The 27,158-nt window shown below is 41.3% G+C and overlaps 1 protein-coding gene across 11 annotated transcripts in view; it reads left to right on the top strand.

The window, feature by feature from the left end:
• zc3h13 (zinc finger CCCH-type containing 13) overlaps window positions 1-14,474 on the top strand; it is an 82,499-nt gene extending 68,025 nt beyond the window's left edge. For all 11 annotated transcript variants that reach the window (XM_080204201.1, XM_080204194.1, XM_080204196.1 and 8 more), the window contains 4 exons: window positions 2,574-2,723; window positions 5,151-5,351; window positions 8,402-8,565; window positions 13,017-14,474. In XM_080204201.1, coding sequence (XP_080060327.1) covers window positions 2,574-2,723; window positions 5,151-5,351; window positions 8,402-8,565; window positions 13,017-13,187 — 686 coding nt within the window. In that variant the 3' untranslated portion in view covers window positions 13,188-14,474. The remainder of the gene's footprint in view (window positions 1-2,573; window positions 2,724-5,150; window positions 5,352-8,401; window positions 8,566-13,016) is intronic.
• The last annotated feature ends 12,684 nt before the right edge of the window (window positions 14,475-27,158 follow it).

Genomic DNA, 27,158 nt, shown 5'->3' with positions numbered 1-27,158 from the left:
CAGGGCATAAACACGCTGGCAATGCCCAGAATCTCATACCCAGACACCCAATCTTAAAGGTGAATTAATTCCCCCAAATGATAAAGTTTTGGTTCTTTTAGCTAAGGACGTGCCTTTGATAAAGTGCATTGAAGGTTCACTAGTAGACTGGTTCCTCTGGTGAGGAAATTGTCCAATGAGGACATTTGATAATTTAAATTGGTGGAAATTGTGGACATTAATGTCCATGTTCTTAATGTAATAAGCCGTGGATAACGAAGGAGGTGAAGGAAAGTGTTAAATTAAAAGCGGAGGAATTTAGAGTAGCTAAGAGTAGTGGGCGAGAAGAGGATTGGGAGAGGTTTAAATGTCAACAAAGATTGACAAAGAAGTTGATAAAGAAGGGTAGGAGAAACTATGAAGCTGGGCTAGCGCTTAATATAAAAAAGGATAGCAAGAGTTTTTATAAATATATAAAAAGGAAGAGGCTGGCTAGGGTGAACGTTGGTCCTTTAGAGGATGAGAAAGGGGACCTAGTGGTAGGGGATGGGGATATGGCTAAGGTATTGAATAACTTTTTTGTTTCTGTCTTCACGGAGGAGGATGTGAATAATTTGCCGGGTGTTAGTGATGGAAAGGTGGTAGGACTGGAGGGTCTTAATGACATTACTGTTACTAGAGAGGCGGTCCTCGACAGACTGGAGGGGCTAATTGTGGACAAGCCCCCAGGACCGGATGGAATGCATCCGAGGGTTCTGAAAGAAATGGCGGAGGTGATAGTGGATGCCTTGGTGGTTATTTTCCAGACGTCGCTGGATTCCGGGGGAGTGCCGGAAGATTGGAAAACGGCTAATGTTACGCCATTGTTTAAGAAGGGTGCCAGGCAAAAGGCGGGGAATTATAGGCCGGTTAGTTTAACGTCTGTGGTAGGTAAAATGTTAGAATCCGTCATTAAGGAGGAAATTGCGAGGCATCTTGAAGGGAATTGCTTGATAGAGCAGACGCAGCACGGTTTCATTAAAGGGAAGTCGTGTCTGACAAATTTACTGGAGTTCTATGAGGATGTGTCTAGGGCGTTGGATAGAGGAGAGCCGGTGGATGTGGTCTTTCTGGATTTTCAGAAGGCGTTTGACAAAGTACCTCACAAGAGGTTATTGCAGAAGGTCGAGGGACATGGAGTTGGGGGTAGGGTGTTAGCGTGGATAGAGGATTGGTTGTCAAATAGGAGGCAGAGAGTGGGGGTCAACGGGTGCTATTCGGATTGGCAGATGGTGACTAGTGGAGTGCCCCAGGGGTCGGTGCTGGGGCCTCAGCTATTTACCATTTATATAGATGATCTGGAGGAGGGAACCGAGTGTAGGGTGTCGAAATTTGCTGATGACACGAAGATTGGGGGAACGGCAAATTGTGCGGAGGGTGTGGAGAGTCTGCAGAAGGATCTAGATAGGCTGGGCGAATGGGCCAGGAAATGGCAAATGGAATTTAATGTTGGCAAGTGTGAGGTGGTCCACTTTGGTAGGAATAATGGTAGGAAGGACTATTACTTACGGGGCGAAAAACTGCAGCAGGCGACGGTGCAGAGGGACCTCGGGGTCCTAGTGCATGAGTCGCAAAAACCCAGCTTGCAGGTGCAGCAGGTGGTCAGGAAGGCGAATGGGATGCTGGCCTTCATAGCGAGGGGGATTGAATATAAAAGTATGGAGGTCTTGCTGCAGCTGTATAGGGCATTGGTGAGGCCGCAACTGGAGTACTGTGTGCAGTTTTGGGCGCCGCACCTGCGCAAAGATATTTTGGCCTTGGAGGGAGTGCAGAGGAGGTTTACTAGGCTGATGCCAGAGTTGAGGGAGTTGAGCTATGAGGAGAGACTGAATAAACTAGGCTTGTACTCATTAGAGTTGAGAAGAATGAGGGGAGATCTCATTGAGACGTATAAGATGATGAATGGGATGGATAGGATAGAGGTGGAGAGACTCTTCCCGCTCAAAAAAGACAGTAGGACTAGGGGGCACAGCCTCAAGATAAAGGGGGCGCGATTTAGAACGGAGTTGAGGAGGAACTTCTTCACTCAAAGGGTGGTGAATCTCTGGAATTCTCTGCCCGTTGAAGTGGTGGAGGCTGCCTCGCTAAATATTTTTAAGACGCGGGCTGATGGGTTTTTGATAAGAGAGGGGAATTAAGGGTTATGGGGAGAGGGCGGGAAAGTGGAACTGAGCCACGACAGATCAGCCATGATCTTATTGAATGGCGGGGCAGGCTCGAAGGGCTAGATGGCCTACTCCTGCTCCTATTTCTTATTATGTTCTTATGTAACCTCAGGGACGGCCACTGCACACATATTGAGGCGATGTGCTCTTAGGTTGCTCCTGGATCTTAGCATTCACTATGAAGTTGCTACCAGCTGCAAATGCACTTGTAGCTGTCAATCTGAGATAAGTAGTTATGGTAAAACTGAAGTTAAATTATAGTAAAACGAGTTATGACAGCATCATTTAAGTCCTTTTGAGGGAAGGATAAGGAGAATGTGTGAACTGAAGTTTGCTTGTCTATTCATCCCATCAGTTTGTGCACCAGTATGTTTTTTTTATTGCATTTAGGTGAGCAAGATGGGAAAGTAGATGATGCACAGTCCTCTGTGTCAGGACCTTGTGAAGAATATGAGCCAATTAGTGACGATGAGCTCGACGAGATCCTGGCAGATGATGCAGGAAAAAGAGAAGAGAACCAGGATGAAGAAAAAATATCAGGTACCTCTTTTTAAAAATCTGCATTATGTTTTAGTGCAATGAGTTTTGTGATATATATTTAGTAATTTTTAAATAAATGATCATTTTTAAGAAATAGAAAAGGCATATTTACAAAATCTAAATTGAATATTCCCTTTGTAGGGTACAACTTGCCTCTTAATTCAAAATTGCCAACAATTTAAACCTGGCTCTGCTCAAGTGTGTTTCATTATTTCCTTTTATTTGTAAAAGGATATTGCCATTTACTATTTTAAATAAGATTGCATTTGACATCATCCCTTTTAGACAAACCATAATATTTCCCGACAAGAGTACACAGGGTTCATTCTAGACTCCCTTGGTTTTGTTCTTATTTTGTTGTGAACAGTTTTGATTTACTCTAGCAAGAGAAGAATCTTCAGCTCCCAGTGTACACTGTTGGTGTTTCATTGTGTCTGATCAGTAGTTCATTCAGACCTTGCGAATTTGCCTCACGCTATTTTACTGTTCTGTGCCTTCAATTGTCTATCTTTGGAATAGGTGTGAGGAGCCCAGCAAAGACATAATGATCCATCCAGTCTGCCCCATACAAATGCAATATATACACACCATCCCACCTGAAATCATGTGAAGCTCTTGGCAAAGGTGAAAAATGCAGCGCTCTCTCTCTCTCAAAGGAATTCAACGAGCCTGTTCAAGGTTCTCTATCATCAGGGAAAAGAACCACCTCTGTAACATGTAACTTAGATCTGCCCTTATGCAAACCTATTTAATTGGAACAACTGGGATTCAATTTATGCCCTTCACCATTTTATAAACCTTAAGCAGATCATCACTACATTTAAGCTTCTAATAAAATGTAGAATCCAACTAAGATGCACTATGTTGGGAATTAGTAGCAGTCTTCTGCACGGTCTCCAAATCTTCAATATCACTGACCAAGTGAGGGGACAAAGCTGGATATAGTATTCCAACTGAGGCCTGGCCAAGGTCTTGTACAAAGGCAAAATAGCGTGCCTCCTGTAGTGCAGCGTTGTCCTGTCAATGCACATCAACTTTATTTGCGTTAGCTATCCCTTCACTGTATTGCTCTTGTGTTTACAGAGATGAATGCATTCAAGTGCCCAGACCTGCTCTTTCTCCAGCTTCCTTAATACATTTTCCTGAAGGACGTACGAATGTTGAGCATTCACCCTGCTCATGTGCATAATACTTCACTTATCCAAATGAAGTATCATTGACCAATTGTGTGCCCAATCTCGCAACACATTTGAGATCCATCTGAAACAGGAGCGTCATCCACAGTCCGGACATTTACACCGATCTAATTATCCACTGCAAATTCATCCCTACAGCACCTACGTCCAGATCATTTAAAAAAAAGCAAAGAACAATGGCCCCAAAATTGATCTCTGCAGGATAGCACCATTCTCCACATAGATCCAAATCTGTCTTGCTTGCATTCAGTCAGTCAATTCTTAGTTCAGCTTGATATATTGCCATTAATACCAGAAACTTTCAAACTTATAAAGCAGCATTTTGTGTGATATTGTCGAAAGTGAAAGGAGCCAGCATTAGCTGGCCTACCCATAAAATCATAGAACCCTACAGTGCAGAAAGAGGCCCTTTGGCCCATCGAGCCTGTACTGACCATAATCCCACCCAGGCCCTACTCCCATGTCCCTACATATTATTACCCGCTAATCCCTCTAATCTAAGCATTTTAGGACACTAAGGGGCAATTTTTTTTAGCATGGCCAATCAACCTAACCCGCACATCTTTGGACTGTGGGAGGAAACCAGAGCACCCGGAGGAAAGCCACGCAGACACGAGGAGAACGTGCAAACTCCACACAGACAGTGACCCAAGCCGGGAATCGAACCCAGGTCCCTGGAGCCGTGAAGCAGCAGTGCTAACCACTGTGCTACCGTGCTGCCAACAATCCAACAATTTCATTACTTCAAAAAACACAATTAAATTTTTAAGACCTTTTCATGAAGTGTGTTGAGTTTTCCTAATACATCCCTTTCCATTTAAGTCATTTTATATTGATCACCAATAGAAAGAGATTAAACATATAAATTGCCAATTGTAACATTAATGAATGAATTGGGTTCGAGAGTAATTGTCATGTTATAAATGTGCGTAGTTGTAGTTCTCCGGTTGGAATTGGAGTATTTTAAGTACAAAGCAGAATAATGTGTTTTAATTATTAGGAAGATGGATTTATGAGTAGTGTGTGTGAATTGACGATTCCAAACATTTCTGTAATCATAAAAAAATTCAAATACTGGCTAATGCTTTTTGAGGCATGGCCAGGTCTGTTGAGTGAGGATTCTCATTTGCTACTGTAATCATAATTTTGGGATATGTATGTGTTGGTGTTTTGTCATTTGATTCAGAAATGTGTTTTACACAGTAAACTGAAGAAAACAATTTATCTATAGATCCCATGGATGTGATTGATGTCGATTGGTCGAGTCTGTTACCCAAGCAGCCCAAAGAGCCCAGAGAACCTGGAGCTGCTCTGTTAAAGTTTACCCCTGGTGCAATCTTATTGCGAGCTGGAATATCCAAGCGCTTGGCTGGTGCGGAATTGTTTGCAAAGGTCAATGAAACTTGTCGAGCCGCCATGAACAACACTAAAGGTATTAGAAGTAATATCGCACCACATTATCACATTTGCTGTGCTGTTAAAAGCATCTGGTGAATAGCATTCTCCAGATGGCAGAAGACCAAATATTTGTATTTGATTAACATTCTATGCTAAGAATGAGTTGACCTTCATGGTCTTGTGGGAAACTACATATTTTGTATTTTCTTTTTAAGTATCTCTGCAGTTTAACATATCTGATTTTATTGGTCCCTAAAGGTTGGTAATTTATATTCGATGGGTTTTTGTAGTCATGAGTTCAGAATATAAGAAAAAGGAGCAAGAAGAGGCCATTTGGCCCCGTGAGCCTGCTGCTCCTTTCCATACAACCATGGCTGACCATCAGTCTTAACTCCATTTTCCCACTCGTTCCCCATATCCTCTGATTACCTAAATTCCAGAAACCTGCCTCTATCAGCCTTAAATATGTTCATAGACAGAACATCCACAACTATCAGGGTAGAGAATCCCAAAGATTCACAACCCCTTAAGTGAAGAAATTGAAGCAGCTGGCATAATGCTTGAAGGTCTTTGAATTGTATATGATACAGGATCGTATGTAATGTCATGATGATACTTTCATGGACATTCCCAGCATCTGTTTATCCCTGATCCTTCAAAGTAGGTTATAATACCCATGAGAGTAAAGGATGCATATTTTAAATAAAGCAAAGACATTTCCATTTTTAAGAATTAAATCACAGACAAGCAAATATTCCTTGCCCAAAACCTACATAATCCGAATGTTACAAAGATGAAACACATTATGGTTAGGATTTTTGTTTACCCACAGTATGTGCCACAGAAGGAATCTGGAGTCAGAGTTTGATAGAAAATATGCTGTATCAAAAAATCAATTGACACATGATATGCTGTCTTGATAAATGAACTTGAGTCTGCAGAATTGATTATAATTTGTCATTGGTAGGAGTGTATGGATTGGTCTCTACACAGGTTCACAATCTTTTTTTCAAATCAAATAACCTTTCTATTGATCAAATATACTGGAAGGAGAAGGCCTGAGTGAATTGAATGTAATCTGAACAAAAAATGCACTACAATTATACTCTCTGCTTTTATGTTTTATTTCTTTCTAACTACAGAGTTGTCAATCATATATTAATTGTGTTTAGTATTACAGACAGGTAGAAGGGATTCATGTGTGCCCCTATAGACGGGAGCAGACTGAAACTTTAGGGGTTAGCTTAAGAGTTATATATTTATAATGTGTACTGTCATAAATAAAAACTTACAAAGATTGGCTGCAGTTCTGTCGTTCACCTCATAGAGTTCTGAAATACAACAGCGCCTGTGAGAGGACTTCTGAAACTATGGGATTTAATAATGGAACTAAGTAGCAAACTTCTGGCAAAATAGCTGGTTACTTATCTCTAAAACTGGTCTTATTTTATGTCATATGAAAATTTCAGAAACTTTTTTGTGGAGTCAGGTATGATTTTGAAACTTGTGGACCCAATGTAAGATTATCAGAGCATTTTCTACATGTTTCGTGCATTCAGGCTCCACATTATAAATGAATATGATATAAAAGGGACCATCTGACACAATATAACTCTGCTCTCTGACAACCTCAAAGTCCTGAGAATAGGATGGAAGAATTGGAAATGTAAACCTCTTTCCACCAGGTTTATAGATTAGGGAGTGGTGCTAACATAAGGATCTGCTTAAATACCACTCTCCTGCAATCGGAACATGAGTGTTTTTGAACATTGTCCCTTTAAGAATTGGTGCTAAATAGAATGTTTTTTGAAGAAAGAACATGTTTCATTTATCACCTTTCCATGATACCATCTTTCCTGCTCACGGGAGATCTCAAAGTGTTTCAGGGCATTTAATTATGAGTTGGAATGCACTGCCTGATAGATTCAGTAAGTTACTATTGAACTAACTTACAAAAGGAAGTGAATAAATATTGAAACGGAGAAATTTGCTGGGCTGAGGAAGTAGAGCAGAGGTTTGGGACTAATTGCATACTTTTTTCAACAAGCTGGTTCAGCCACAGCCATCCACTAGTGAACTTCTAAACTGTACAGTTCTATGATCCTAACATCCAGGTGATGAAAGTATGGAATAGGATTCTTCAATGGAGTGGAAGTAGGCCTTGTTATGACAGTGGGAGAAATTCACCTTGTGAACAGAGCAAGTGCGGTGGAAGCAAACTGAACTTGCTGAGTTACACTCCCGAAGTTCCTCAGTTGGATGATTTGTGGAATTAAGACTGAAAGTATGTAGTTGCAGTTAGTTCTCCAGCTGGTATTCATACTATATTGCACTGGTCAGAAAAAAGAACTGGAAATTGCTTTACTCTATATACACAGTCTAGAATTGGTGAATTTGTCTCATTCTTGAGAATTGACCACAGTGCAGCTTCCTGAATGAATTCTGGAACAGATATCCACATGGCAATGGGTTAAACAGGAATAGTGGTGCAGCTCACCACTTAAGCACAAGACCTTGTGATTTTGGTTGTATGTCCCTGGTTAGATGTTATTTATAAAGGGTAAATAACATTCAAAGAATAAAGGGCTAAAATGCTGGCAATCTAATATTGATTGTTAATTGCATTAAAAAAAATTGAATCTACAGCACGGAAAGAGGCCATTTTGCCCAATCAGCCATGCCTCCTTCTATCCTTTGTTATCTAATTCTATCAGTATAACCACCCGTTCCCTCTTTATGCATATCTAGCTTCTCCGTAAAAGTATCTATACTGTTAGCTTGAGCTACTCCCTGTGGTAGCAAGTTCCATTTTCTTACCAACTTTGGGTAAAGATATTTCTTCTGTATTCCCTATTTGAATTCTTGATTATTTTATATTGATAGCATCTAGTTTTGCTCTTCCCTACATGTGACAACTCTCTGTCTGTGAATGTGCTATCAAAACCTTCCACAATTTTTGATATTAATCAATAGTACTGTTATCTTAGTGTGTTCATATTTTTGTTGACCAAGTATGAATATGATTAAAAATTTTTGTATTATGTTGACATGTGTTTATTCACTGTACTTGTTATTTTCTTGAAGATGCAGAAAATCTTTTTGAACATGAGCTTGGAGCCCTCAACATGGCTGCTATGCAGAGAAGAGAAGAGAGAGCGAGTCTGCTGAGTAACCTGGGACCCTGCTGTAAAGCACTTTGCTCTCGTAGGGACTTTGCCATTCGCAAGCAGTTAGTAAGAAATGAAAAAGTAAATATCTTTTTATCATTTATCAAAAACTGCCTCAGTAGTCCAAGTGAAATTTTATATATGTGGAATAAATTCAAACCTGATTGTGTAATTTAATAAGAGATGGCTTTAATATAGCTGGAGTCCAAATAAATTCTGAATCTGGTAAACATTTTCTATTCTGTTTGCCATCATAACAGAAATTGAAACAATTATTGATTTTAAGGCTAGTGGTAATATATGCTATCATGATATCAAAAAGTGTGGTATTAAATATAGATTAAACAAGTCAGAGTAAAGTAATTTAACTGTGCTTTATCATGAAGACTAAGTATGTGGTCATCAGGGGATATCCTGGTGGCGCTCTGTTGCACTGGGTGATAAAGACCAGACAAGTCCCAAGTATAGAAACATTGAAAATAGAAGCAGGAATAGACCATTTGGCCTTTGCAGCCCGCACTGCCATTTATTATGATTATGGCTGATCATCAAATTCAACATCCTGATCCCACCTCCCTCCCCATATCCCTTGATCACTTTAACTCCAAGTACCATATCTATTTTCTTCTTGAAATCACACAATGTTTTAGCCTCACTACCATATGTGGTACTGAGTTCAGTGTGTGCCTAGAATTGGTGAATTTGTGATCCCTGTGCCCATTTAACTGGATCAAGCAATTTGGAAAAGCAATGAAACTTCTTGACCTTATGCTGAGTTAACTGGCTCAGCTTTGGTTGTCACAAGCAGTGCAACCCCATGACCTAAAAGGAGAAAAAGCACCCCTAGATTCTGACTCCTGAATACCATCTTGTGACCATGTTGAAATGTACTTATCTAAATGTCTGGTGAGTAAATAACAAAACATAGGCATGAGAAGAGACCGCTGTCTCAGTTGCAGCTCATCACCATAACTCCCCTAATAACAACCAATTGTGTCTTGAAAACTGCCATATTTTCCTTCCTTTCTCTTAAAAGTATACTTGATACTTTGGCTTGACACAGTATGCCAAAAAATGTATCATTTTTTGAGTTCAAGATGTTCTTTCTGATAGTCATCTCAAACTTTAATTTATTGAATGTATAAATTCAAAAATTCATTGGTTTCCTTTTGTGCAGAAAATTATTTTGGCTTGGTCTTGTGTTGCTGCCTGCTCCCTGACTGGAACTATCTCCTGAAATCCCATTTTCTCCAATTTCTCCTGCACTGTAAGACCATAAGACAGAAGAGCAGAATTAGGCCACTTGGCCCTTTGAGTCGGCTCCGCTATTCAGTCATCGCTGATGTTTTTCTCGTCCCCATTCTCCTGTCTTTTCCCCGTAACCCTGACCCCTTACTTTTGCTCTGCTGTTCAATTTTCTCTTAAAACTATACTTGATCCTGCTTTATTAACCGTGGTATGTGCTAAAACATTCCTTGTTCTAATGACCCCTTGGTTGCAAGATAAAATCCTAACTGCCCTCTTTATAAACTTGTTCATTTGTCCTCTGCCTGAAGGCAGGCCCTTGGCTCATTGTCTGCTGATGCTTCATCCTGAACCATCTCCTTGACCGTTTTCATTAGAGGTGGTTTGCTATTGTCTTTCATTCTAGGGACAAGGTGAGGAGGCAGGTCCCTCATTTAGCTGTCTTTCCTTGATCCTATTCCCAGCCCTGTTATGATGGAGCCACAACTTTCAGCTCAACATTTACTTCATCACCAGGCCCAACCATCTTCAGCTGTTTCACCTTCCTTCCATCATAAGGTCAGAAGTGGGGATGATTACACAAGGTCCATCGCTGTTCACGACTCCTCAGACACTGAAACAATCTGTGTCCATCTGCAGCAAGACCTGGATGATAATCAGGCTTGGGTTGAAAGGTGGCAAGATCCATTCAAACCAGAAATGACCATCAACAAAAGAGAATCCAACCATCTCCCTTTGATATCCAATGGCATTACCATCACTGAATCCCCCACTATCGACATTCTCGGGGTTATCATTGACCATAAACTGAACTGGACTGGTCAAATAAGTACTGTGGCTACAAGAACATGTCAAAGATTGGGGTATCTGCAGAGAGTAACTCACCTCCTGACTCCCCAAAGCCTGTCCATCATCTAAAGGGCACAAGTCAGGAATGTAATGGAATATTATCCATTGCCTGGATGAGTACAGCTCCATCTAGGGCAGAGCAACCCGCTTGATAGGCACCCCATCCGTCACCTTAACCATTCACTCCCTTCACCACTAATGCATAGTGACAGCTGCATGCACTGGCTACAAGATGCACTGCAGGAATTCATCAACACTCCTTCAATAACACTTTCCAAATTCATGGTCTCCACAACCTAGAAGAGCAGCTGATGCATGGGAACACCACCACCTGGCCACACACCATCCCAATTTACATAAGAACATAAGAAATAGGAGCAGGAGTAGGCCATCTAGCCCTTCGAGCCTGCCCCGCCATTCAATAAGATCATGGCTGATCTGTCGTGGCTCAGTTCCACATTCCCGCCCTCTCCCCATAACCCTTAATCCCCTCGCTTATCAAAAACCCATCAACCCGCGTCTTAAAAGTATTTAGCGAGGCAGCCTCCACCACTTCAACGGGCATAGAATTCCAGAGATTCACCACCTTTTGAGTGAAGAAGTTCCTCCTCAACTCCGTTCTAAACCGCCCCCCCTTTATCTTGAGGCTGTGCCCCCTAGTCCTACTATCCTTTCTGAGCGGGAACAGTCTCTCCACCTCTATCCTATCCATCCCATTCATCATCTTATATGTCTCAATGAGATCTCCCCTCATTCTTCTAAACTCTAACGAGTACAAGCCTAGTTTATTCAGCCTCTCCTCATAGCTCAACCCCCTCAACTCCGGATTTGGAAACATTATCTCCATTCCTACACTGTTGCTGGGTCAAAACCCTGGGACTCGCACTCTAATAACACTATGGGTGTTCCTACAACACATGGACTGCACTGGTTCAAGGAGGCAGCTCATCAGCACCTTCTCAAGGTCAGTTAGGGATGGGCAATAAATGCTGGCCTAGCCAGCAATATCCACATCCCATGAACAAATAAAAAAAAGATTCTTGTTGCATCCCTTCCTATATTCACCTTCCATAAATTCCAGCTTATTCAAAATACACCTATCTATGTCCCGTCCCACTGTAAGTCCTGCTCCTCCATAATCCTGTTACCTTGCAGACCTATACCAACTCCCTGCCCTGGTGCACTAAATCTACAATTCTTGTCTATGCCTTCACATCCTTACATGTTCCACTTTACAATCTCCTCCAGACTCCTTTCTCCTGCACCATTCAGTATCTAACTGAGGTCTCCTATACATTTCCCTTCAGGCACAATTGACAGCAGAACTTTCAAAAACTCAGACTCTGCTTTCTGGAACATCTTCCCAAACCCATCTCCCTCTCAGATTTTTTTCCTTATTCTTTCCTTTTTTTCTTCTTGTTCTTTACCTCTTTTTTTAAAGCCTCAAAATCTATTTTTCACCCAAGCCTCCACTCACTCAAGCTAAGCTGTACTTTAGTACAATATGTATTTCTCTCTGCAAAATGTTTCTGGATGCTTTGTATTTTTAAAGGCGCTATATAAGTGAAAGCTTTTATTGACTCAATTGTCTTCACAAATTTCCTCCTTGGTCTGCTTCACCCGATGTCAGAGGCTTCTTTATAGAATCATAGAATGCTACAGAGGCCATTCAGCCCATCGAGTCTGCACTGACTGCAATCCCATCCAGGCCCAATCCCCATAGCACCATGCATTTACCTTAGCTAGTTCCCCTGACACTAAGGGTTAATTTAGCATGGCCAATCCACCTAACCAACACATCTTTGGACTGTGGGAGAAAACTGGAGGACTCAGAGGAAACCCATGCAGACACGGGGAGAATGTGCAAACTCCAAACAGACAGTGACCTGAGGCTGGAATTAAACCTGGGACCCTGGGGTTGTGAGGCAGCAGTGCTCGCCACTGTGCCACCGTGCCGAGAGGTCCTGAGAGGAATTACTGCATCTCTGGAAACTCCTTATCCTAAATTCCAAACAAACAGCACCATCATTGCAGAAGCCTTCAGTCACCTAGGTTTGACTGTCAGAGTTCATTCTTCTTGAAGACCTCTGCCTCTCCATCTTCCTTTATTTTATCAAGCTTTGATCATTCCTATGTTCCCCTACTCCTACAATCCCAACTCTCATTTGGCTTGATGTCCATATTTTGCCTTCAATCACTATCAAACACTTTGATACCGTATCAGTAAATACCTAATTTTTCATTTCATGGTGTCTTTTTCACATACTCCTCACTGTACCTGTATACCAGCGTCCAACCGAGAAACCAGGTCCTAATTTCTCCTGAGTCTGATATTGAATTGCCCACTTGAGGAGTTTCTGACACCTATTTGACATCAGTACTTAATAAGGAAAGGTTTGATGTTGGGACATTCATTTTGTGGCATTTGTATTTGTCAGGGTGCAATCAAACAGATGTATACAAACCAACCAGTGGTGGACAACGATCTTCTAAGATCAAGCCTTCGGTTGTTCAAACGCAAGGCGCTGTGTCATGGCCCTGGACAAGAAAAAAGTGATGAGGCCAAGATTTCTCGACCAAAGCTGAAACAGGAAGTTTGTGTTACATAAATGTTTGGCAGCATCATGGATTGATTTGATTTTGGTGAACCTGTATATAAAGAACTGGACCCCACACCTTAACAATTGGATGGATACCACTTGCTTAATTACAAGCCTGACTCAAGGCCTGTGATGGTCAAACTTACAAGTTCCAGCTTTCGAGAGTATTTGTTTTAGGAGTTCAGATTAATTTGTCAGATACTGTTCTATGTACTGTTTAAGTGAATGTTTCATTTTTGCAGTACAATTTTGAAGTCTTTAATAAAACATTGTCAGCTTTGTGCTTTGTTTTGTTTAAAAGTGTTGTTTCTTGTTGAGGGATGTGCACAAGAGGAGGTGATTCCATGGAATTTCGAGCAAGGACAGTTTAATATCTTGCCATTCTGTGTAATGATCATTGATTTTCAGCCTCAGCATTAATAATGAATAGAAAGGTGAGTGTTTGGTGTATTATATCTTTATACTAAATATTCCGAGCCGGACTCAAACACTTCTTTTCATCCAGAAGCACTTGTAACCTTGAAAGAAGGAAATCTCATCAACTAATAAGCAAATGTGTTCAACCCACTTAATTTTTCATTGAAGGACCAGGCAACCTCTTTGATTATAGACCCACCGATTTTAAATGCATCCATCTATTTTTAATTTCTTACAGACATATTGATGTAAATAGCAGGGATTTCCTTCAAACTAAACAAAGTAATTGTGTGTGAGACCATTGTGAATGTCTGGTTGCATTTCAGTCAAAACACCCTTTTGATTATGAGCATTTGTGAACTGGTGAATTTTTACAGGCAGAATGTTCCTCTTGTCTGGGAATGAATCTTGTTGAGTTCTTCGCACTTGCATCAATGTATCAGAATATTTTCATACATCATGTTGTTTATACTTTCAAGACCGTAGACTGATTCAGCACAAAATGAAGCCATCACCATTCAAATTCAACGGAATTAAGAATTTAATGGAGGTCTGCAAAACTGTACAGCACTCTCATCTTCAGGTAACTGATCACGCTGAAAACTCCACTTATTCATTGGAGGAGTCGATTTGACACCACACGTTACGGATGTGGCACAAGAAGACAAACTTACTGAACTTATCTCTGTGATAACAAAGATTTTATTTTGCCAAACTTATAAGACTATTAGATTTCTTCAAAACGTGTAATTAGCCCAAGGCAGACATTTTTCATATCTCCTACTTATAAATTGCACTGTTTGGATTTTTTATGAACTTTTATGCTTTACACCCCTATTTAATTTTCAATAAATATATTAGTTGGTTCAGCCTGTAAAACTGGTCTCAGTTTGATATCCACCATTCTGAAATAAATGTGACAGACTGCCATGATCTGCGTTTAATTTAGAAAAGATTTCTAAGTGTATGGCCACCCTTGGATGCACAGTTAAATAAGGATAGAGTGTTGGCAGTGCACAATTTCAAGATTACTAACATGTAGATCCATTTGTGGGCATTGCTATTGAAAGAGAAATTAGTTGCGGGAAAAACTGGAATTGTGACAATTTGGGGCAGTGATGAGATGTATTACTCGTTGATCACTTTATTTAGAAGTGAAACTTGACAAATCTAAGGAAAAAATAGGAACATTGAGAATAGGAATAGACTTTTAAGCCCATGGATATTACTCACTGTGTAATCATGCAAAGTTACTGTTCACTTACGCCATTGCTGATCTGCATCTCAACTTCATTTTCCCATCTTTGTTCCGTCTTGCCTCATCCAAGAACAACCTATCTACTTTGCTCTTAAAGGTTTCAGTTGTCTCAACATCCTGATTCGCAAACATGACAAAGTTCTTGATTTCACTCCTTTTGTTAAGATTATGATAATCGATTATCATAAGAATAATTTTAAGGTTACATCGCCTTTTCATGATCCTCCAGCCAAGGGGAATAATTTCTTTGTATCCTCCCTTTTGAGTAGAGACAACGACTGCTAGGCTGGCCATTGCTGTTGGTCATAGAGGCTTTGTCAGGACTGTAGCCTTATGAGAGTTAAAACAATGAGTTGCTCACTGAAACCACAACCTGATCACATACACAAGAATTTCTCATACAACTGTTATGAACTGTGCTCATAGATTAACAAAAAGCTGTACAAAAGGTGAAGTGGTACAAATGACAGGCACACAGGGAAGGTCCTTGAGGTGGACAGATCTAATAATGTGAATTATCTGATCGACGGACCAGTGTGGGGATGTAAACAACAGTACTAGCACTAGCCTGTGTACATGCTAAATTCTAACCTCAGCCAGTGACCTTGTGTCTGTACACATAATGGGGGGATGAGTTGTAATTGATTCACTGGATGACTAAGGTTTTTTTTAGCACCAACTAGTTTAGCTTAATAGCTGCCATATAAACTGAAAGCACCAGTTTGCAGGGTTGCTAAATATTGTACTTTCAGTCACTGTTTTGTGGCAAAGGTTGTAAGGTTTAGAGCTATCTCTGCAGTATACCAGGGGCACTAACCAGCACCTTGCAGCACATTGCTCTTTCTCTCAGGGTCAGTTTGTGTGTTTAATAATTCATCACATTATACTGAAGTACTACACTACCCTGTGATGCATGTCCTCGCAGGGAGTATGAAGGAACAAAGCAAATAAGGTGACCCTACACTGATGCTGCTGATGCAGAATGTGCTCTCGAGGGGACCAGTATAATGAATTACCTTCTGTAAAGAAGAAAAATGTAAATCAGATCAATGAATAAACAAACCAACCTATCATGTGTGTTGTAAGCAAATTATTGACCTGTAATAATTATGGCCTTGGTGGTTTTGTTGGACAACCTCACTGATGCTTAGATTTCCATGTAGCGTAGCCACAGCTATAAATCTCTACACAGATCAATGGCCTACATTACAGAATATTATTTGAAATATGAAGTGCTATGCCATTTAATCATTGTACTATTTACTGGCTTTATCTAATACAGGCACAATGCCCAAGAACATATTAACCCATGGCACAGCGAACTGTGTTGAAGGGAGAATTCTTCCATAGAATTGTTACTGTTTCAGCAATTGAGCTTGTTTGTCAATGTGATGAATTTCCCAAGCTGATTTATCCAAAGTCTTAGACATTAGTTCAAAGGAAGAAGCTTACACTGTTGCCAAAAAGAGCAGTGCACCTGAGGAGTGGGAAGATTTTAGATTTCAACAAAGAATGATGAAGAAATTGATAAGGAAAGGGAACATAAGAGTAGACTTAACCGAAACATTAGAAAATTGTGAGAGTTTCTCTATGTAAATCGGAAGAGATTAGTGAAAGTAACTATTGGCTCACAAGAGTCGAGATACATGAAATTATAATGGGAGATTAGGAAGTAAAAGACACAAAAAGAATTCCAGGAATAATGGGGAGCTATGAGTCTAGCAAGGGTCCCAGGTGCCTTTGTACAGAAACTTAATGTGTAGATACAACAAGTAATTAGGAAAGCACATGACACGTTAGCTTTTGTAGTAAAGGGACTGGAATATAACGGTCAAGAATACTTAATACAGTTGTACAGGGTATTGATGAGATTACAAAAGGATGTGTGTACTTTTGGTCTCCTTGCCTATGGAAAGGCACATGGGCTGTGTAAGAGTGGTTCCTGGAATGAAGGATTTGCCCTATAAAGAGAGATTGAGTACATTAGGCTTGTATTCTCTGGAGTTCAGAAGAATGAGAGATAATCTAATTGGCCGCACACAATTTCTTAAGGGCTTGATAGGTCACTGGTGAGACTATGTTTCCCTTGAGAACTAGAACACCAGATCATAGTCTCAGAACAAGTGGTTGGCCATTGAGAAATTTCTCCCCTCAAAGGATGGGAATATTTGGAATTCTCTGCACCCCAGGGCTGTTGTGCTGAGTCATTGAGTACATTCAAAATGCAAGTCAATAGGTTTTTGGGTTCTGAGAGCAGAAATTAAGGCATATAGGGATGTTGCTGGAAGGTGGAGTTAAGGTACAAGATCAATCATCTTGATTGGTGTTACAGGCTTGAAGGGGCAAGTTGTCTATTTCATGTGCTTATGGAATGCTCAAAAGCAAAAATGTTTGAGCGCAAAATAGGTGATGTTCTGGGATATACTGCAAAGTGCCTGGTGTACCGATGGTTCAATCTATGTATGCTGAAGAAGTTTGTAACAACAGAATTTGAAGCAACCTTAATTTATTTCTTAAATGTTTTGTGGGAAATTCAGTTTCAAATTAAGTAGCTTGTTTTTGGCTCAGCACTGGTACCATCTTTTAACAATCAATTTAATATTCTTCATTTCACACATGCACACTTTTTATTTTATTCAGCTCTGACGAAGGGTCATCCAAACTCAAAACGTCAACCGTGTTCTCTCTCCACAGATGTTCTGAGACCTACTGAGATTTTTCAGCACTTTCTCTTTTTCAGATTCAAGCATCTGCAGTAATTTGCTTTTATCTTGCTGTTCTTCATACTTAATGTCCAGGGAGCATGTTAAAAGCTGGTCAGATTGTTACCTCTGTGTTCTCCTGTTGTATCTTTAAATTCTATAATTACAATTAAATTGAATCCATTTAGTTTTCACAATGTTAAAAGGTTCCTGATCATGTATATTTATCCCACATTTAAAGGAGAATATTCTTTCACTTGATCATTTATAAAGGAGGGAAAATTCAGGATTAATACTTAGGGTGACACAGTAGCACAATGGTTAGCACAGCTGCCTCACAGCACCAGGGACCTGGGTTCGATTCCCAGCTTGGGTCACTGTCTGTGGAGCTTGCACATTCTCCCCATGTCTGCATGGGTTTCCTCCAGGTTTCTCCTACAGTCCAAAGATGTGTGGGTTAAGTGAATTGGCCATGCTAAATTACCCCTTAGTATCAGGGGACCCCTTAGTAAGTGAATTGGCCATGCTAAATTACCCCTTAGTGTCAGGGGTCTAGCTAGGGTAAATGCATGGGGATAGGGCCTGGCAGTGATTGTGGTTGGTGCAGACTTGATAGGCCAAATGGCCTCTTTCTGCTCTGTACAATTCTGTGATTGTTCAAAATGCTTTCTTTTTGAATGGAAAAATAATGGTCTCACCTTTGATTAATTTAAATTAATTTCCAGAGCATAAGTGTTCCTGTTGGTGCACAGATTCTTCAAGAGGTTTTCTCTTTCCTTGCCCAGGCTGCAGTTTCAATGAAGTTGATCACCTACATCCCAAAACATAGACAGAATACTCAGGAGGGTATTCATTGTCAAAGGCTTCCATGACAAGAGGAAAACTGACATTTTTAAAACCCAGTTAAGTTAATGTAAGGTATGTTTATCATTTTCCTCTATTAAAATGTGTACTAAATTCCAGCAGATGATGTCTCCTTTACAGTATCTCAAGTAAGTATTCCAACATTGAACAAAATTAGAGACACTTGTTTGCCAGGAAATAGGCTGAAAAAAAGAGTTTTGTGTAACACCTTTTAGGACCTCAGGGTACCCCAAAGTGCTTTACAGCCAATGAAGCAGTTCTGAAGCGTAGTCAATGCAGGAAATAAGGCTGCCAAATTACAGACAGTAAGCCCTCACAAACAGCAATGTGATTAACGAGATCTTCTGTGGTGTTGTTAATTGGGAGATGAATATTGGTGAGGGTTAACTCACCTGATTCTCTTTAAAATAGTGCCATGGGATCCTTTCCCACCTGAGAGGATAGATGGAGCCTCAGTTTAACATAGAAGATAGGAGCAGGAGGAGGCCATTTGGCCTTTGAGTTTGCTCCACCATTCATGATCATGGCTGATTGTCCAACTCAGTAGCCTAATCCTGCATTCTCCCCATAACCTTTGATGGCATTCACTCCGAGTGCTATATCTAGCCGCCTCTTGAATATATTTAATGTATTGGTATCAGCTACTTCCTATGGTAATGAATTCCACAGCCTCACCACTCTTTGGTGAAGAAATGTCTCTTCACCTCTGTCCTAAATGGTCTACCCTGAATTGTCAGACTGTGACCCCCTTCCCCCCTTTCTGGACTCCCCCACCATCAGGAACATGCTCCCTGCATCTACCCTGTCTAGTCCTGTTAGAATTTTATAAATCTCCATGAGATCCCCCCTCATGCATCTAACTCCAGCGAAAACAATCTTAACCTAGTCAATCTCTCCTCATACGTCAGTCCTGCCATCCCCAGAATCAGTCTAGTAAACCTACACTGCATTCCCTCATGAGCACGAACATCCTTCCTCAGAACTGACATCTCATCTGAAAGACAGTGCCCCCAAAAATGCAGGAGTCCCTCAGTATTGCACTGGAGTTTCTGTTTTGGTTTTTGTGCTGAAGTCCTAGGATTTGAAGGAGAATTTTAAGTTTGTTCCTGGGTTAAAGGACAGCTGACCAGCCAATATACTGAAAGCTCTTTTTTTTTGCTCTCTCGCGAAGTTTGTGGGCTTTTCTAAGAGCCACTTTAGCAAGGTGGCTCTTTTGTTACTTTGCTGAAGTAACTATTCTTCTAATACAAGCCCAGACTATAACTTTCAGCTAGCTCTGTTAGGGCGACACGTTCACGCAGTGCTTAGTACTGTTGCCTCACAACGCCAGGGACCCAGGTTCAATTCCTATTCCCAGCTGGGTCAGTGTCTGTGTATAGCACATTCTTATCGTGTCTGCATGGGTTTCCTCCAGGTGCTCCGGTTTCCTCCTACAGTCCAAAGACATGCAGGTTAGGTTGATTGGCCATGCTAAATTGCCCCTTAGTGTCAGGGGGACTAACTAGGATAAATGCATGGGATTATGAGGATAGGCCTAGGAGAGATTGTGGTCGGTGCAGACTCAATGGGCCAAGTGGCCTCCTTCTGAACTGTAGGGATTCTATAATGGTGGTCTTCACCTAAAGTGGATTGGAATTCAAGGATGAGGAATTGATGTTTCAATTGTGCAGACCCCATCCAGAGAACATTTTTATGCTGATGGATGGTAGGAGGGTCATATGAACACATTGGTGTAGACCAGTAGGACCAAGCACATTTTAATATGCTGAATATTCCAAGTAATTACTAGTATCTTATCACAGTCATGGCTCAAATCCGCTGAGTCAGCATAATCACTGACCAAACCTCAGAACTTCCTGGTCAACATGGCTATAGTGTGGTGTGGCTATATACTCAGGTTCAGTGGGAGCTTTATAGCAGTCAATATCATCCTTAGTGTAGTTTATGCAAAATTGAATACAAATTTTGTAAATGTGTAGAAATCAATGTCTTGCCATTAAGTGCGCTCATTCAATAGGATTTAAAGCATTCAATATAAGATGTGTTCAGTAATCCACACCGGCAATGATACTATAAAGGATGAAGCTTGAGTAACTTCTGAATTGCAACAAAATCCCAAAATTGAACTAGTCCCTTAAACTAAACAGTATCCAATTATTCTTTATTATGTGTAGCAAATTGTTTATTGTCTGTTACATCTTCAACTTCAGTCATCAACTTTGGGCTAAAGTAAGTCTGAGAGGAGATTTGATTAAGGTATTGAAGAGCCTGGGGGGTATGGACAGGAAAAACAGTGAGAAACTGTTCCCACTCGAGAGCATCAAGAACTCTAGGGCATAAATTCAGGATAATAAGCAAAAGGAGTAAAAGTGATGAGAGGGAAATGCTTTTCGCTCAGAGGGTGGCTGGAGTCTGAACAAACTTCCCGTGGCGGAGACAAGTTGATCGTGGCCTTCAAATGGGAATTGAATTACTATCTGAAAAGAAAGAATGTGCAAGGTTACAGGGATATGGCAGGGAACTGGGACTGGGTAGATTACTCTTTTGAAGAGCCATTGCAGACCCAATGGACCGAATGGCCTCTGTCTGTAAAGATTCTGTGCTTCTAAAATATTAACACTGTTTCTCTTTCCATAGGTGCTGCCTGACATGCTGAATATTTTCTTTTTATTTCAGATTTCTTGCATCTGCAGTATTTAGCTTTTGCATGTAGGTTATTGGTTTGTTTAGCCAAATAGTGTTTTATTTTAGCTTATCTGAAGAGTTATAAGGGCAACATGAACCATAGAATCCTACAGTGCAGAAGCAGGCCATTTGGCCCATCGAGTCTGCACTAACCACAATCCCACCCAGGCCTGATCCCCATAACCCCATGCATTTACCCTAGCTAGTTCCACTGACACTAAGGGGCAACTTAGCATGGCCAATGCACCTAACGCGCACACCTTTGGACTGTGGGATGAAACCAAAGCACCTGGAGGAAACCTACACAGACATGGGGAGAATGTGCAAATTCCACACAGACAGTGACCCAAGCTGGGAATCGAACCCAGGTCCCTGGCTCTGTAAGGCAGAGGTGCTAACCACTGTGCCACCGAAACAATTAATGGTTCCTTATTGTGTGAGAAGTCTACACATTCTGACTTTGTGGATCTATTGTACATATGGACATTTGAGAACCACATCTAAAAATGTTCCCATTAGTACCTCTCTATCTCAAGCTGTGGGTGCTAATAAATCTTTGTATTCTGACAAATATTTATCCACCACTGTGGTAGCCGTTCTTTCCAAACTTCAAGGCTCAGAAGTCAAACTGGTCCAAATGAAGGTCAGATTGTCAGGGTTCATAGAGACCTCATGTGGCAGAATTGAAAGACTGGCGATGGGGGTGGAGCGCATAGAAGGCAGTGGAAGTAAATGGTAAGCAATAAATTATTCCTGTGTTTAAATCTGTAATTGACTTACCCAGATGTTGCCAAATATTCCAAAAATTCCCAATTATAATGACCTGTGTCTCTAGGCTGGTGAACACATGTAAAATTCTGCATTTTAAAAACCTATCTGTGCTTGAAATGGCAAAAAACAGCGGTTGTGGCTCTGAATTTACATGCACTTGCACCTTTCTGAAGACTTGTCATTGAAATAAAAGGCAAGCTCATTTTGACATTTGGTGAAATCAAATTTAAACACTGCATTGAAACCGGAGTATATTTCTTTAGCCAGGTATAGTGTCTAGTTCCATGCTTATTGACTGTATAACTCTGGGCTATTCTTTGTTGCTGACTGTAATAGAAGATAGAAGCAGCAAGAGGCCATTTGGCCCTTCGAGCCTGCTCCCCCATTCATTACGATCATGGCTGATCATCCAACTCAACCTAATCCTGCTTTTTCCCATAACCTTTGTCTGTAGTATGGGAAATTTCACAATTAAGTTCTTGCAAACTTTGCAAATGACAGATACACAAATAGTGGACAAATTTAACAATGAGATAGGTCATTGATATGTATAAAGAATAAAAGCCAATAAAAACAGTAGGGACAATTTACAAGAATTTGGCAAAGTGTCAGTTCTGGTGAGAAGTCTGGTGTGAAATTCTCCAGCTTCACTGGCCAGTTTTCTCTCCAAATCTTGTCACTTAAACTGGAAAAAAGAGTGGGCATGGTTTACTCTGGCAAGGCGGGGACTCTTTGAGATGGAAACTGGCTCCACAGAGAGTGGGACACCGTTTATAAAAGGTGCTCCGATCACAAATAAAAATTTATATTGACGGTTAGTATTTAATATGCTTGGGTAAACTTGTCAAAAACCTCGTTTGAAATTTTAGTAAGAATGTGCAAACTCCACACAGATAGTGACCTAAACCAGGAATTGAACCTGGAACCCTGGCACTGTGAGGCAGCAGTGCTAACCACTGTGCCACCGTACCGCCCCAAAGAAGGGGCTTTGCATTGGCCAGGAATTGAACCCAGGACTCCTGTTGGCAAGCGAGCATTCTACCACTGAACCACCACTGCTATGTGAACTTTTGAAGATTGCTGCCATGCTGTTTCTTGAGCAAATTCTTGAGCAACTGGTACAGTTTTGGGAAATGCTTTGCTGTCCCATCTAGTTTTTGTAGACAGGGTCCACAGTATGACCAAAAGCGTGACATATCCCAGTACCCAAAATCGATGTGTTCAGTGGTAGAAACTGAGAGATGCTGTATATTAAACAGCAGCAAAACTGATTACAAGAATAGTTTGTGCAGTAGGTTTATCAAGCAAATATCGGTTTCCTGCATTGATTGACTCCAAATGGTCTATCTAAACACTTACGTACCTTTATCTCTGTGCCATGTTATCATGGCTTCTAGGTGCTCAAGGCAGCAGAAAAACATTCTTGTTAACTAGTCACTTCGTCCAAAAACTTTTTTTCTGGGTAGTGGATCTCACAATGTATTTCTTTATACCATGACAGCCCTCAATTAAGCTTTGCTGTTGCAATGTACAGAACTGAGCCAAATCTGGTTAACATTGATGCAGGGTTCCAGCAAGGCTATTTCTTTTTTTATCTTTCTGAAGACATATATGAATATTTTTCATTTTAGAGTTAAAAGAATAAGCAACTCAGTTTTTGCAAAATTGAAACCATGCCTTTTGGAGGTTCAGGGGGCTATCTTGGCTAATGGAGGGAAGCCACTTAAAGTAAACTTTATTTATTAGTCACAAGTAAGGCATACATTAATACTACAGTGAAGTTACTGTGAAATTCCCCTATTCTCCACACTCTGGCACCTGTTCAGATCAATGCACCTAACCAGCGTGTCTTTCAGACTGTGGGAGGAAACCAGAGAACTTGGAGGAAACCCATGCAGACACAGGGAGAATGTGCAAACTCCACACAGTGACCCAAGCCAGGAATCAAACCTGGGTTCCCTGGTGCTGTGAGGCAGCAGTGATAACCACTGTGCCATTGTGCTGCCTGCTTGTTTTTGATTTTAAAAACTAATGTAGTGAAATTCTTTTGAGGGAGGATAGGCTCATGTGCATGTTTCTCTGTTTGTACAGAGCAACTTTCATAGCTTTAACACTTGAAACTTTCTCCCTCTAACTTACATAAGAACATAAGAAATAGGAGCAGGAGTAGGCCCTCTAGCCCTTCGAGCCTGCACCGCCATTCAATAAGATCATGGCTGATCTTTCATGGCTCGCTGGAAAGTCTCTGCAGGTCTAACAGCATCCCTGAACAGAGAATAGAGCCAATGTTTCAAGTCAGAAAACCCTTCGTCAGAGCAGATTTTGGAGTTTTTGGAAGTCTGAGACTGGTTAATGTGACTAGGTCTGCCACAGTACTGTGTGGTGGGAGTGCACAAAGAGATGATTATCTCCACACACTCAGGTTGGCACCAGCCTTGCTCACTTGCCATCCATGCCTAGCAGAGCTACCAGTGGTAGGGGCATATTTGCAGTGGTATATGACCAAAGTAACTGAGATGAACAGCGAACCCAACTGTTTAGTTTTATAAAGTGAAGAACATCAATGTAGATAGCATCTTTTTTGGGCTAAAAACTGAAAGGTTTGGACAGGGCTGTAGTTTTATCAAGGTGTGGAGTGAGGGGAACTGTGGCACAGTAGTTAGCCCTGCTGCCTCACGTTGCCAGGGAACCGGATTCGATTCCCGGCTTGGATCACTGTTTGGAATTTGCATATCCTCTCCATGTTTGTGTGGGTTTCCTCTGGGTGCTCTGGTTTCCTCCCACAGACCAAAGGTATGCAGGTTAGGTAGATTTGCCATGCTAAATTGCCCCTTAGTGTCAGGGGACTAGCTAGAGTAAATGCATGGGATTTTGGGGACGGGGCCTGGGTGGAATTGTGGTTGGTGCAGACTCGATGGGCTGATTGGCCACCTTCTGCATTGTAGGATTCTATAATACTATTTTTAAATTTCTGAGGTTGCAGCCCTCCCACTGACTTCCAAAGAGTTGTATATTTTGGAACTGCACTATTTTTTCTAGGATGTCAGAGCTGTGTTTCTGCTGTAAATAATCTGTTAATTAGAGCCTGCACCATGCAAAACATCTAAAATGAGAGGTCTGTCTCATTGTGTTCTCCATCAGATCTTCAGTCAGTGCCTGTGGCTTCACTAACAAAGTGCGCAGGAGCAATTTACATCTCATCTCAATCCCACAAAAGCTCTGCTGAATAATCAGTCCCCATACATCAATAGTTTTCCCAATCCAATATTGTGCTGTCAGTTTAAAAACCAGTCCATCTTTTTCCTGACAAAGATTTAGCTATTGTTCTCCTGCAGTCCTTTCTATTTACTTGCAAGTCAGCACAGGCAGACTATAAATTGATCACTGAGAGACATCTATAAATAAAAAGACAACTTTTATGTTTCCATCTCTCGGTTTTGCACGGTTGTTGCACTAATGATAAAAGCTGAACTTGAATTTTGTGAAGTATTTTCCTTCCATTTGAACTCGGAGTTCTTTTTATTATCACACTGTGATAATTCGAGGGAATGTGCTTTTAGCTTTTACCTTGGCTATGTGGTACAAGATGAAACGTGCATTACTTTAAAAAGAAAGAAGTTGCAAATTGCTTTCTCGCAATTTCTCACAATGTCCCAAAGCAATTGACAGCTGATGAAATTGTTCTGAAGTGTCATTACTGTTGTGTAGACAAACATGGAGGTCAGTTTACACACAGCAAGATGCTACAAGCAGCAAAGCAGTGAAGGCTGAGTCAATCCTCTACTGAGGCCTCGATTATTCCGAAGCCAGTCCTTGCCCAATCTTTTCGCATGATATCCAAAAAAGGCCGAGTACACTGCAGTGCTGAAGACTTGTGTTCCACAAGGAACTGCAGCTCCATCCAAGTGGCATAAAAGCAAAATACACCAGATGCTGGAGAGCTGAAATAAAAACAGGAAGTGCTGGAAAAGCTCAACCTGTCTGGCAGCATCTGTGGAGAGAGAAACAGTTAATGTTTCACGTTCAATATGACTCTTCTTCGGTCAGCTTTTGGTTGACAGCATGTTAGGGAGAATGAGCAGAGGCAACACGGTGTAGGACAAGCTCTTGGAAGGAGGAGGAGGAAAGGGGATAAGGGCCCTCAAAAAGAGATCAAACCTGCCCAGGGAGAAATTCTCCGACCAAAACCTCAGTGAACATCAGTGTGTCAGATCCCTCCACTTTACTGTGAATGTCCTCACTAAAATCTGCCACCTGAGAGCAGGATGAGAAAAGCATTGCTAGTGGCTGTGAAGGTGCCCATGTGTAGCTAGTTCCTTTTAAACTAGAGCCAGACTCCACTGATGCTCTGCATTTGAATAGACCTGAATATAGTTCATTCATTCTTGCCGGATGGAAGTTAGTGGAGTGAACATGTAGCTTTGCAGAGATTGTGGGTTTCCTCATGGTACAGTATGCCTTCAACTGCATCAATACCACTTTGAGGGTGCCGTATGTTGACCCTGTGATGTATTGGAACTGACAGGGATTTCAGTGCCCAGCTGCTGTGGGACCATAGACAGTATATCAAAGCCTTATATCCTGGCAGCAGCCATGAGACTTTCATTTTGTAGCAGTCTGCTGCGCCACCATGTCAAACCAGTGAGTGGCTTCTGGGTCACGAAGGATATCCTTTGACAAGACATGCATATAGCACTGGTGTGTTGAAACAACACATCTGCTGCCTGGACCATTTGAAAGAGCTCCACAGAGCACAGTTGTGTGTGTGTCAAGATTTGCTCTAGTCTGCTTCATGCTGCACAGTCTTGCCATGATGAGGCCAAGACCTTTGCCTATACAGAGGCCCGCTGAATGGAAGACAGGAAAGAGACAAGAGACAGAATTCCTTTCTAACTGAGCTGTTTATAACTGACCCATCCAAGTGGATTGCCAGTCAGCGCAACACTAATTTGCCATTCATAAACAACCCGACACTTTATCTCCTGCAAGTTCACCTCCAAATTACTCTCTGACTTGAAAATATATCGCCGTTCCTTCACTGTCGCTGGAGTCAAAATCCTGGAATTCCCTCCCTAACAGCACTCTGGATGCACCTGCAGCACAGAGACTGCAGCAGTTCAAGAAGGCAGCTCAACACCACCTTCTCAGGGGCAGTTAGGGATGGGTATTAATGCCAGATCTTCCAGTGCAGTGGGTGACATCCCTACCTCTGAGCCAGAAGCTCCAGGTTCAAGTCCCACTCCAGGACTTGATGACCAAGAAAGGAGCATTCATAACGCAGTC

Source organism: Carcharhinus amblyrhynchos, chromosome 15 (assembly GCF_965287045.1).
Source record: "Carcharhinus amblyrhynchos chromosome 15, sCarAmb.v2.hapA, whole genome shotgun sequence".
Taxonomy (NCBI): Eukaryota; Metazoa; Chordata; class Chondrichthyes; order Carcharhiniformes; family Carcharhinidae; genus Carcharhinus; species Carcharhinus amblyrhynchos.
Note: the sequence above shows the minus strand (reverse complement) of the source record. Positions and strands in the feature narration are given on the sequence as shown.